Source organism: Pygocentrus nattereri, chromosome 27, assembly GCF_015220715.1.
Source record: "Pygocentrus nattereri isolate fPygNat1 chromosome 27, fPygNat1.pri, whole genome shotgun sequence".
NCBI classification, from domain to species: Eukaryota; Metazoa; Chordata; class Actinopteri; order Characiformes; family Serrasalmidae; genus Pygocentrus; species Pygocentrus nattereri.
In genome coordinates this window covers 14,541,128-14,555,000 of record NC_051237.1, presented here as the reverse complement: position 1 = coordinate 14,555,000, position 13,873 = coordinate 14,541,128, and the positions used below count along the sequence as shown (strand labels likewise).

General features: G+C 38.7%; 1 protein-coding gene across 2 annotated transcripts in view; it reads left to right on the top strand.

Moving 5' to 3' along the window:
- Positions 1 to 13,873, top strand: part of grifin (galectin-related inter-fiber protein) — a 43,845-nt gene that overhangs the window by 21,196 nt on the left and 8,776 nt on the right. The window contains exon 1 of one of the 2 annotated variants that reach the window (XM_017703096.2): positions 10,496 to 10,677. The exons of the other annotated variant lie outside the window; for it this stretch is intronic. Coding sequence (XP_017558585.1) covers positions 10,576 to 10,677 — 102 coding nt within the window. The 5' untranslated portion in view covers positions 10,496 to 10,575. Of the gene's footprint in view, positions 1 to 10,495; positions 10,678 to 13,873 lie in introns of those variants that run through there. 2 annotated transcript variants of the gene reach the window in all.

Genomic DNA, 13,873 nt, shown 5'->3' with positions numbered 1-13,873 from the left:
GTTCTGTTTAATGCTTCTCACCCTACAAAACTGAAACCACTACATGAAAAAGCAGTTTATTTACATTTACAGCATTTGGCTGACGCTCTTATCCAGAGTTACTTACAATTTCGATCATTTTTTACAGAGGTAGGCGAAGGTGGTGTTAGGAGTCTTGCCCAAGGACTCTTATTGGTATAGTGTAGGGTGTTTACCCAGGTGGGGATTGAACCCCAGTCTAGAGTGTAGAAGTGTTACCCACTACACTACACCAACCACCATTTATAGTATAAAAATATAGTGCACGGTGCCTGAAATGAAACAAACTGAGTCATAATGTGACTGTGTTTCACATATGGGCCATGTTGCCTCAGGCAAGGGATTCATAGCCACATGAAGTCAAGCAGTGCAATAAGTATAACTGTGGGCAAGCATTTAATAGCTTATTGCATAAACCCTGAGAAATTACATTGTTCTTCCCATCCACAAATTCCCTACAGCTAAGCTCCTCACATCAAAGAGACTCCTTTGTATTTGATTTCATCCACTGATCACAAGATTCATCCATGTTTTATGGCTGAGTAAATAAAGAAACACTCTTCCTTAAGCATCCTCTCATGGGACCTGCTTCATCCTTAAACGTTAAAGTTTTATCATTTTGTTATGTTTATAGAATTAATTGCATAGTTATTTACATAATGAATTACATTAGCATTTGATTTAATTGGTTTCAGCGTGCACTTTTTTATATGTGTGTCAATGTTAATACCAGACCAAATATGTCATAATATGATCAAACTGTTTTCTATCCACAAAACAGGACTGTAATTTTTGGTGAAATTTGATTCTTAATGATTTACCTATTCTTCTTCTTCTTCTTGATCCTCTTCTTCTTTTTATGTTGTTTTAAATGTCAGGTTAGCTTTACACAGTAAAATTTTCACGCATCTATTTGGATGTTGTGAGTTGCCTGCAACATCATTTTTGTCCAACTTTGTTAGTGACATGCAGGCTTTAAAAATGATCATGCTAGCAACATTCAGTCATTCAGTCATTCCACTACATAGCCAAATTAGCATCTCATGTTTTTTGATTCACCATATCATTCTTGTTATAACGTCACCAGCGAGGTGAAATGTACGTATGTGCATTTTTATTTTTCATATAGCTTTTCTTGGAGGTTTATTCTTTATATACACTATATTTCCAAAAGTATTCGCTCATCTGCCTTCTTAATCCATAAGGTTTAATGTGAGGTCGGCCCACCCTTTGCAGCTATAACAGCTTCAACTCTTCTCGGAAGCCTTTCCACATGGGTTAGGTGTGTTTATGGGAATTTTTGACCATTCTTCCATAAGCGCATTTGTGAGGTCAGACACTGATGCTGGATGATAAGGCCTGGCTCTCCATCTCCACTCTAATTTATCCCAAAGCTGTTCTATCGGGTTGAGGTCAGGACTCACCATAATCCCCCCTCCACCAAACTTTACACCTGGCACAATGCAGTCAGACAAAATGCAGTTGTTCTCCTGGCAACTGCCAAAACCAGACTCGTCCATCGGATTGCCAGATGGAGAAGCTGATTCATCACTCCACTGATTCGAGAACAGTCTCCACTGCTCTAGAGTCCAGTGGTGGCGCTTTACACCACTGCATTTGACTCTTTGCATTGTGCTTGGTGATGTAAGGCTTGGATACAGCTGGTCAGCCATGGAAACCCATTCCATGAAGCTCTCTACACTCTTCTTGAGCTGATCTGAAGGTCACATGAAGTTTGGAGGTCTGTAGCGATTGACTCTGCAGAAAGTTGGTGACCGCACTATGCGCCTCAGCATCCACTGACCCCGCTCTGCCATTTTATATGACCCACCACTTTGTGGCTGAGTTGCTGTCACTCCCAATCACTTCCACTAGGTTATAATACCACTGACAGTTGACTAATATTTAGTAGAAAGTAAAGCTCCTGAGAGCGACCCATTCTTTCACTAATGTCTGTAGAAGCAGTCTGCAGGCCTAGGGGCTTGGTTTTATTCACCTGTGGCCATGGAAGCGATTGGAACACCTGAATGCAATGATTTGGATAAGTGAGTGAATACTTTTGGCAATATAGTGTATTTGTAATTTTTCTATCTGTTCGGGATCTTGTCTATATATTTTTATGCTTTTCATGTCATCTGTATGTCAAGCCTTTGAAAATGAAAGTTCATTAATGCTAATTAATGTTAATAAGTAGCCACCGTGGTTATAGCCTCCTTGATTCCTCTCTCATCCTTTCCTTGTAGAACAGTATCTCTGTCATCTTTTCATTCTTTGGATCCAAATAAATCTGAGCTCTAGGGGGCATCAAGAGAGGAGAAATGAATCTGTATATCAATCTATATATCTGTATACAGCAGACTAGAATAAATGGTGTCACAGGCAACCATTTAAACAGCTGTTTAAATGGTTGCCTAGCTAGGTAACACAGCTGCTTATAGAAATGTTAGCTTTGAGAAACTGTTTCTGCTGTTTCATGGATCTTGTTTCATGAAATTTCAAGTGAGTTTCAAGTGAGTTTCAGGGTGCTTTAGGTTATGCAACTTTATGCAACATCATGCAATTCAGTTTCATGTAGGTTTCAAGCATTTAAATCCTTTAAATCTCAGGCTTAGAACTTACTAAGACTTATTATTCAGTGAATACAGAGACTTCAATGAAAACTGGTTGAGCTATTCTCAGGTTATAGAATCGAATGTAATAAAACTTTGGGCCCAACTTTAAAAGGTTAAAGTTGCGTGAAAGTTTCAGTGTGTAAAGCTAGCCTTGGAATCCACACTTTTGACAGATTTTCCTTCTTCTTTCAATGAGCAAAACAAAATGTAAGAAAAGCTGTGTCAAGGCATGTACGGGGCCCTATGAGGCTAAGGTACACAGAAGTCGCCTATAATGGTGTCTCAGGCTAAGTGGACACACAAAGAGCCTGTCTCTGCTCCGACTGTCTGGTCAGTGGGAGTCAGGGGATAGAATGACCTGGTGAGGTTCAGGGTCCTGGCTGTAAATAAACTGAGGCAGGGGAGCATGCAGGGTAATGTGCTGTAGCTCTTCAGCTTAGCCTCTAGCCACAACAGTGTGAAGAGAAAGAGCTGTGCAGAGACTGACATGGGAGCAGAAAGCTCACTCCTGGAGCTGAGAGAACAAACCATCAGCTACAGCATCCAGAAATGCTTGGGGTACCAGAGTGCATCTTACGATTAAAATCTGGTATAATATGATCTGAATCACTGAGGTGAAAAATGTGATCTTTAATTGTCAGCTACTGGGGTATTGTGCATTATAAAAAACCTTGTTTTCAGTTAAAACTAATGAGTTTGATCTGCCAGAGCTGATAAAAGTAATGAGTTTGATCTGCCAGAGCTGATAAAAATGTTATTTCATATATAGCCAAGTGGGTAACTCTTATCACTATATCAGACCACCATATCTCCTCAATGTCCTTGAAGTAGAAGAGAAACTTTATTTATTTATCTAGGATTTGCAGTTATTGCTGGCAAGAACAAACGCATGTAATTCTATGTTACATTCTTTCTATATTGTAGTTTGAATGTACAAATTCTGTCACAATTGTGGATTTTAAAAGTCTTACTTTTCAAAAAGGAAAAAATACTGAAATAAATGGATCTATACAGCACCAAAAAGGGTTCTTCTATTGTAACAAGCCTGACATCATAACAATAGAAGGACCCCTTTTGGTACAATATAGAACCCTTTTCAAAAAGGTTCTGTTTAGAACCATCCACAGCACATTGTCCATAAATCTAAAAACCCTTTCCAGATGCAAAGAACCCTTTAATCATGGAAAGTGTTCATTGAATGTTCCTAGTTCTATCTAGAACCATCTTCTTTGCTAAAGAACCCTTGAAGAACTATAATTAGTGTAATGCAATAACTATTGTACTACCTTTTTTACTATTTAATGTATCCACACTTTGCCTTTACAACAGTTTTAATACCTTTTAGGAGACCTCCAAAGAAATCTGCTGGGATATTTTTCACACCTCCAAAGTTCAGTCTTAGACAGTAGTTGCATTTTGTGCCTCGTACAATTAAATTCACCCCAAACACATTCAGTGCTGCTGAGGTTCTGGCCCCTGGGGGTCATCAGTCCATTGCTCTGAGAGTACCAGCAGCTTTTGCAAATTTTCTTTTGGTCTATTTCCTTTTTTTCAATAAAAGCTTCTTGACACATCCTTTCGTTGTCTTCTCACAGTGGAAGGATGGACAGAAAACACCTGTGAATTTTCTGAAGCAAGAGTAGAGCTTGATTTTCTCTTCTTTCTCAAAGGTGAACGATTTAAGTACTGTGTATATGATGGGACAGTGTTGTGGTCGACCAGGTCTTGCATGGTTGTTAAGAGCCCCGTTTTCTCTACAGCTTTTAATCAACTCTAAAGAACGTTTAGGAAACGTCTGTTATTGTTATTTTGCTTTAACTTCCCCTTCTTTATGCCTTATTTTCTCAAAAATATATCCTAAAATGAATAGCTTGTACTTAACGACCATGGTGATTGGAAATGTAATAAATGTGAAGGGTGGTCTCTGACTTTTGCACAGCATGATGTGCTATTTCTTTTGATTGTGTCATACATTTGTACAAAGACTACATAGTAGACCCTGTGAATTCATAGAGTCCACAGTGTGAACAGATGAATGAAATAGCAATGAATACCTGACCTACTAGTAGGCTTAGGGCACATCTGTCACTGTTCTAGGAGTATGAGACAGAGCTAGTCGAGGGGTTGCCTTGGTTCTGTGTATGCCAGGGGCTGTCAGTATGGGGCGGGTGATGAGAAAGTGCATAGTCATGCTCAGACAAAGCAGCTGGGGCTAACGTTAGAGCCAATATGGCTGTCATCTGGACACGCTTGCCCTATCATTGTGCTGCTTGGGATGCGGGAGCATATGCTTGCATGTTTGCAGTGGGTACACATGCTAATGCACGCATGTGCGCCTATGCATGCTTATATTCTGTGCTCTTTTGTTGTTTAACTGCATGCACATATTTCAAATAATGCTTTGACATGTTATATTACATGTCACCTGTGACTCATAACATAAGATTACGCTTTTCTGTCCAGTGTACCTCCTGGCTCAGTTGCAGACTCACAACTCTGGCATCATCAATAAGAACCTAGTACACCATTGTTTTCAACATGTATCATGTCATTATCTTTACTCACTTGTGGTTCACTTTTTCAATGGTTGTTGGCTTAGATTTATAGCCCTAGGAAAATGTACTTGGTACATGAACTTATGCGGAAAAAACTTTAATAAAGCAATAAACCACAGGAGGCTGAATGTTGCTGTGATTGTATCATGGGTAAAGGGTATTCTTTGGCACAGTGCAAAGCGGAGTGCCTAAAATGCCCTTACTCATGCCAAAGCCACTGTAACACACGGCCTCTTGTGGCTGAAGTAGCTCATTGCTTTTATAAAACAGCAACAACATAAAATATGATAAAATACAAAACTTTTTCAATAAAATAACTACCTTTTTAAAACGTTTAAAGTAGAATCCTTTACCTTAAATGTAGTTCTTGCTGACCAAATTACCACCACAAAGATAGAGCTGATGTCTACTAGCATCTCAATGCAATGTTCTGTGTGTTAGGATTAAACTAACAGTGCCACATGTCTGTTTTCCCACACTGGGTTTAACACAGCTCATGGCAGATATACCAAAATTACAGACATTTGAAACTTTTTTCACTTTTTACATTGCAGTTTTACTGCTGTTTCCTTCAGTTCAATTCCCTCCTAGAATAACAGCATATACCAGCATGCTGAACCAGCACTAGACCAGCGTTAGACCAGCACAAACCACCATGGACTTTCATTTCTGGTTTTAACAGCAGGATTCAAAGCCTAACTGAATGTTAATTCGGACCCTAACAGAAAAGTCCTATATAGTTCACATGAAGAGTCTAAAAACTGATACTGATGCAGTAGAAACCTGTGACAGCATGAGAATAATGTCATTACATGCAACATGTCATGAAAAAAGCATATACAGCCCCACGTTTTTCACATAATGGTACATTTTTTTACATTCAGGTGAAAAATAACATGTGAGGTGCCTGAAGCCCCCATGTGATTATTCACATGTGAAATTCATGTGTTGTTTTTCAGTACATTTTTTTTTTTTTTTTTAGTTTTTCAGTAAATCAGTGTAGCTAATTTTAGCCGGTTTAGCCTGCTATCTTTTAGCCTAGTTGTTAGCAAACAACAAAATGAGTTTTCCAACAAAATGAGATTCTTACCTCATCTATGAGTACACTCAATTAACAGCACGTAACATACACAATGCAATGTTTTTAATGAGGGTGTGCATTAACCCTTAATCCCAGGGTTATTACATACTAAGGGTTATTATTTGGTATCTACGAGGACTTCAATGCAAACTGGCTGAACTATTCTTAGGTTATAGAAGTGCATAATACAACTTTGGCCATGCAAGGGGTTAATAGCTGTTGTGAGGTGGTCATAGGTGTGCATTCATCAAGCATTTTACAATGTGTTGGAAAGAGGCTCAGCAATGTCCATTTTATTAAAAGGTTTTTCACTCAAATTGCTCTTTAAAGAACATTAATTGAAAAGTTCTTTAGAGAAACATCAAGTGGTTGTTCTATGGCATTGCTCCAAAAACTCATTTAGCACCTTAATTTCAAAGATTATTGGGTAACAGAGTAGATATGAAAGTTTGAAGGTTTGCTTGCCTTAGTGTGACTACACCAATAAGAGTCTATGGGCAAGACTCCTGACATTACATTCACTTACCACTCAAAGTTACTATGAATGAAAGCATCTTCTAAACACGTCCATAAACAGAGCATGATGGCTGATCAGCTTCCTCTATTCCAGATGCTCAGCTTAATTTTGAGGCAGAAGGCTCCATAGCCTACTCTGTGACCTCTGTTGGGTTCGTTGTGGGAATATTCCAGCACCAGCAGGCTGCCCTGATCCCTCTCTGCACCATATGGTGACATATTCAGCGGGCACTGGGAAAGCTGCATCTCGTAGCATCATTATGTAAATGGAGATGACATGAATGCATGGGCTCAGAGCACAGCCCTGATCTCATTGCTATGCACTGGGGTCTGCAGCAGACAATAAACTCCAGCCTAATGACTCAACTCAGCATTCAGGCCTTTTAAAAATGGAGACCCCCCAACATGGATCCAGTACATGTTTGGCTACGCTGCTTGTCTGGACTCCTAGACACCCCTGGGAACGAGCAAGCTGTAGATCCACATACTACTGCTCTGATGTAAACAACAAGGCTGGGGCTGATGAGATTATGCCTAACAGGAATTACTGCGGGCTTGCACATAAAAACACTGGGACTGCATTGTTCTTTTTTATACATCCTTTGATCTAGTCTTGCTCAGACTGCGTAGTGTAACTAAGAAACACTTTTTTAAAAATACTCGACAACTCTTGGCTTGGTGCACGTGGGGGTGGGGGGTGAGTTTCAAATGCCCTGCCACTAGAGGGGGCCAAAGATGCAGAATGTTGTATTCAGCAAACGTGAAACGTGAAATATGTAAGTATATGTTTCCTCAAACAGGAATAATAGCGATTTCCAAATTGGTATCAGCGCCAAAGTAAATCATGGCATAAACCCATAGTTTAAACTGGGCTGGAGTGCACCAGACCTACAGGATCTTTGGATCGTGTGAATGCAATCTCTAAGTATCATTTTGGATTTTAGTGGCACGCCCTCCTCTTCTTATTCTGCTGATTTTCACAACCATGCAAGTGTGTCCTAAATCTCACCTACTGCTTCATTATGTTTTAATTTCCATAATAAATGTGATTATTCACCAATATTTATACAGGTCAATCAGTTTGCATAGCCAGAGACAACTCAAGACTCAGGTAGCTAAATCAAGCTATAGTCCTGTTCCATGTAAATCAGTTTTACTAAGGTTAACAGCCTGGCACAACTATGAGTCCTTCTGTTACAGTTAAATGTTGCACAGAGGTGAACTATTTCAAAAGTTCTCCAGATAATCTGCACTGTCTTTACCATCAGTCTCTTAAAAAGCATTCAGTTAAAAGAAAATGAAAAGTTCTCGATGAAATTCAGTCTCAGCATTGTTTGAAACAATTAATTTGTCTTGTTTAAGGGCTTCAGTGTGAATATCTTGCCTAAATTAGATTGATAGTAATTTGAATGTGTACTGTGTGGCTGTAGTGTTTGCAAAAACACCAATATTAGATTGGATTCAGTGTTATCTTGTGAGGAGGTTTGGAGTGCCTAGATATCAACTCTTTAGGTAGAGGGATGGTGGTCATCCACGTCTTTGTGCAGGATTGCTTGGAAGGTTCTTGGGAAGGACCTTCCAAGCTGGACTTGAATTGAAAGGGTCAAGTTGACCCGAAACAGAAGTGATGTTTTGTTCTGGGTAAAAAACTTGATTACACTAAATATTCATGAATAATTGATATTAATTAAACTAAAGATAATTTTTAACCATTTTTGGATGGATAAACATGCACTAGGTCAATTTGACCCAGGAACATCATTGCTGTTGAGCATAACAGGAGGGTGGAGAGTGTATTTTGGTTACATAGCTATTCATAACCATAGTTCAGCCAGTCATGGGACAATGGGTAGTAAGGTACAAATTGAGACAGTGTGGAGTACGCACAAGTACAACCCAATGCTAGACAGCAGTGAATTACTGACTGGGCCTTTGAGGCCAATGACAGGAGCCTCTGACTGCCAGGGGCCTCGAGATAGTTCAAATCGCTGAGACAGGTCCATTGCACACTTGAACATTAGATGAACAAGTAAGTAAGTATGTAGAAACGATTAGACAAATGAAATGAATGAAGAAAGTTTACTGTAGTGTTTTCAGGCCTGTTTTCTGAGATGCTTGTGTCGCTATTCAAATGGAACGTTAATGTTGTTCCCCTTATTTGTGCAGGACTACTTGTGTTATTGCATTACGACTCTGTTTGACTCAAAAGACAAAGACAGGAACCAATCCAGAGAAGAACTGATTCAGATCTTGCGCAACAATCTTTTCACGATGCACACACAATAATATATTGCACATTAATATTGCACAGTGCAGGGAGCCTTCAAAGACCATGTGCCCAGGAGCCTCACAAGACAGTAAAGTCAGTAACAGAACTGTGATCAAGCATACTGTCGCTTGCATTTTTATCACACACATGCATGTTTCTCTCCTTCTTGCAGCACTCAAAGGCAGCGAGGTGCAATTTCACATAGTTGTGGAAGGAGGAAGTGTGAGATTAGGACGTTGCTCCTCACTTGTCTTTCAGCAGCTGATGTTTATTTGTGGAATATAATGCCACCTCACAGTGGATTGGTCTGTTTGCGTTTGGCACACTGGGAGTATCAGAGACCCCTGTTCTCTCGGCCCACAGCCACACTCTCCCATGTCCCCCCATTTCTGCAGGTCATGGGTGAGATCGTATTAAACCCCAGCTTGTTTGAATAAGAGCCTATCCAACACGGATGTATACGCCTGTCCAGATAAATAATAACGTCAGGCTCGTGCTTTGCATGTCTGGAGGTCTGGCATGTAAAGTATGGCCTGAGTTCTAATGGTGTCTTCTCAGGGTTAATGACAGTCTGATGGAGCGAAGGCTGAGGAGCTCCATCAAGTGGAAATGCCAGCTGTCACAGTTCTCTGTACTGCGGTTAACAGCTTCCTTTAACATGGGCATGTTCTAGTGGCTGATGCTGGGGGGTTATGGGTTTTGATTATGAATACCATCAAGAGAAAGGCTATAGAAAAAATACGTGTTGGTCATTTAATAGTATTAGCTTGTAATTAAGCTTATACTACTTTATCTGGTATAGATCAGTACTTATTTCTGGAATAAAGCGTCTAAAGCACCCCAGTGATCTTAAGCTCCAATAGCTGCGAACACCTCACTGCTGCTATGTGTTGGGAGGACTAGACCCTGCATGAACGTGTATGTTTTTTTCTCCCAAGCTTGCTCATTTGTATACATTACGCATAAAAAAATGAATGTAGGTCGCCCTCTGCTGGTGACATGTAAAACTCCTCCTTAATGATGCTGATTAGACCAACAGTGAACTCCCTGACAGCAAGCCTGCAGATGATTATCAGCATTATAAGCATTGACTGAATCTTTAATGGCATCTGCTATCCATAATCATATCATGTTGATGAGGATCTACAGATTCTGACATGGATACATCTTTATTGCGATGCAGTTTGCAGCTTGTGCTTCGCCTCTAGCTAACGGAAATATTCTCGTGTGAGCTTGGCTCAGAGAATACTGCAATACCTGCAGTTTTTTTGCAGACAAAAACAGATTTATCAGTGAGACTACGTGTGCAGCACAGCTCAGAGTACTGCTGAATGGTAGTGTAATACCCAGAAGGTCAGCTAAGGAAACACTCTGTTTCCCAGAAGAGCGGCATCAGGAAAGGTCATCTGGTCATCTGCTCTTCAGGCAACACATTTGCAAACAGCAATAATTACTGTTCCTGTGCCATGTTCTTTCATATGTATGCAGTGCTGGACTATATGAGATATATTTGCTGGAAATTAAATGAAGATTTTAAGATCTGCTAAGGCTGAGGGAAGGACTTTATTGCCTGTTGCCCTGCAAGTCATAGGAAACAGTAGGTTGGGATTTTTCCAGTGGTTTGTGGTAAAGAACTCTTTTGTTTTCATTTCATTAATAAAATAAATGAACTTAATCAATAAATTAACTTAGGTCATGTATTTCGAATGGCATTCTCCTTTATAGGTTATATAGTACAGAGTTAAAGATACAAGAGCCAGTTCTCAGTACAGGGTTTAAAGTTGCTGATGCTTCCATTCTATTGTTTGTCAGTGATACAATATAAAGCATTCACGTATTAGTTTACAGTGGAATGGAAGGACTTCTGAGGGCATGAGCCACGTAAAACAAATTGTTTTCAAAAATGTGTGCACTATATGGACCGTTCTAACCAACAACAATGCTACTAAGCTAAATATATACAAAATCATCATTTATAGGGTAATTTCTATTTGAAGGTGGCTGTCCTGCAGCATCTCAGAAAAAAAAAGAAAAATTACTTAAATGTTTGCATTTTTAAAAATGTTTTTTTAATGATCTTTCTGATTTCTTTTAAAGTAAGGTTGAAAGATAAAAAAATCAAAAGTCTAGTTATGCTGTCGCACTTTTTCATGTCAGTGTGTAACATTAACAATTGTCATTCCTATAACACATTTTTTTGCAATTAAGTCAATTTTCTTTTTGTTTTAATGAAAAATATTATGATTTTGTGTGTACAATTGTTCAACACTGTGTTTTTTAGTCATGTACTGGCTGTTGTTTTTGTGTAATGCTCAAAATTAGTTAAACTGTCATTACCAAAACAGTCACCACTGAAACTAAAACAAACAGGTGTTATTATTGTATTGGTCATTACAAAACTGAATGTTCAATCATTTATTTTAATAAAATAAACAAAATTGAGGTATAGTGTCATTCAAAGCAAAAAGTACATTGAGAGACATTGTACAGTGGGATACCTTGTCACATCCTTTTTTAATGAAGTATTTCATCAGTATGCATCCTATTAGATGGTGAAACAGGGCTATAAATGTCCAGAGTTTAACCGACATTCAACTAAATACCCATTCAATGTCACTCAGCTTGAAACATTCTATCAAATCTATCCCGGATCTGAAACCTAACTTCAAGACAAAACCTACACCTACTTCTAAACCTAACACTGACCTTAATGTTGCTGATACTTAATTATGTATCACCAGAAAGTTTGTTGATAATACAAGTATCTGTAGATCATCTGGAGGGGAGCATCCAACCAAGTTTGGCCTAAGCTACAATCAAATTCAGCTAAACACTACTTGTTAATGACAAATGGCAGACAACAAATCATAACATTGGCTATAGAAATCAAAAATCAAGATGCATCAAGAATCAAATTGTATTTTCATCTTGCCACCATGGATCAAAATTCAAATTTGAGGAGCCTCAGTTTCCACCACTAGTATGTGTACTGTTTGCACATACAATGTGGCTGTATGCACCATTAGCTATAGGCTTATTACACTATTATTATTATTATTATTATTATTATTATTATTATCCATTTATTACTCAGTCAATACTATAAACTATTTGGTAATTATAAAACCAATGCCTAAATTGTGTAGTTCTATGACAGAATCATTGAGTCATGTTGGCCCACACATATAAGCCCCTATAGTTTAAACGGCCAATTCACTGTTTTGTTTAACATATTGTAACTCTACTACATTGTGTGGCCTCTTTTTGAGTCTGGATTCCTCTCAGTCTTTCTTCCTTCAGGATCTCAACCATATACAACATTTCTCCAAGGCATGAGTGCAACATATGTACAAGACAGAGACTACACATGCAATTAACACAGTAGTACAGTACAATATAATAAGAAAAGATAATCCTTGCTTAGTCCCACAACCGGGGGAATTCACAGTGCTACAGCAGCAAAGAGATAGCAAGGCACTCAAGAAAAAAGCAGAATCAAGAACAGAATTACCAAACAAAGTTATTACTCTTATTAATTACTAAACAAGGTTACCGTTTCTTATTATCATATGGACTTATTACCATATAGCAATAATAAGTACAGCAGTAGACAAATACATGCGAATCCCACCAATAAATGTAAACATGGACACTCCCTATGTGGAGTTTTTCCAGCCACTGCCAGCCTTGGCTTGCTCATCAGGAGTTTGGACTAAGATTCCTGTAAAGCTGCCTTGGGACAATTTCTGTAAAATGAGCTGTGAAAATTAAATTGCAATAATGTTCAATAACAATTTGTTAAATATTTTTATATATTATTCTTGCACCCAAGAAACTGTGAAAAATGGCATAGGGGTGTCCTTAAAGCTCATCACTCGATCTATGATGAGCTATGACTGCACACTTGTGCACATTGTAAATGCCCCTAAACACCACCCCTTATCCCACAATACACTGTACACTGTCTCTATGTTACAGACTGAACAAATGAGATGGAAACAATGCTCTTACTGTAACTTTCCTTCTGCATTTCTTTTAGTCTGGCACCAATCATTCAACTTCACTTGCTCAGATTTCAGCCTTATCCTCTATACTCCCCTCACTGCCCGAAAGAACATGCATATCTGTGTGTAAAGCTGTTCAGGCCTTCTTGCTAAGCTAATGCTAGCTTCTAGTGCTCACAAGGTTTGAGTGGTTTAAGCTAACAGCTCCTTAAACAAAACCAGGTTTAACTGCTCGGATTTGAGTCTTTATCCTCAAAATCTGCTCCAGTGAAGCTTCGATGAGCTTAGAATGTTCCGTCGTGAAGCTGTAGCAGCAGCATGCTACCAGCCATACACAACACATTTAGTAGTTTATCACAAAGATGGGGAGGATAAATTTGACACTGTTATAATTTTAAATACCAGCATCATTAATCTGTTATATCTAACAGCCTATTGCACAGTATAAACAGTTCAAACAAAAAAGCCACATCAGAGCAGGCATGTTCTATAGCTGTAAACAGGTTTCCTATTGCAATGTAAAAGTCCTCTCATTAATATATCGCTGTTGTCGGATTAAAACATGTCTCCAAAATGATAACTTTACAGGAGAGGGGGAAAACCTTCTTTACTTTCATTGTATGTCAATGGAACCAGCCTTTTTTCCAAGTAACTTTTGGCCATTTCTGTTGGTCCATCCATCATGAAATGCCTATACAATGTAAAGGGCAACAGCTATTTTCAAATTATGTCAAAAACTGAAAATCAGCAAAAATGTAGACAGCATTGATATTTTGCATATTGGACCATAATAAGCTTAAGCTCATTCATGATGTATG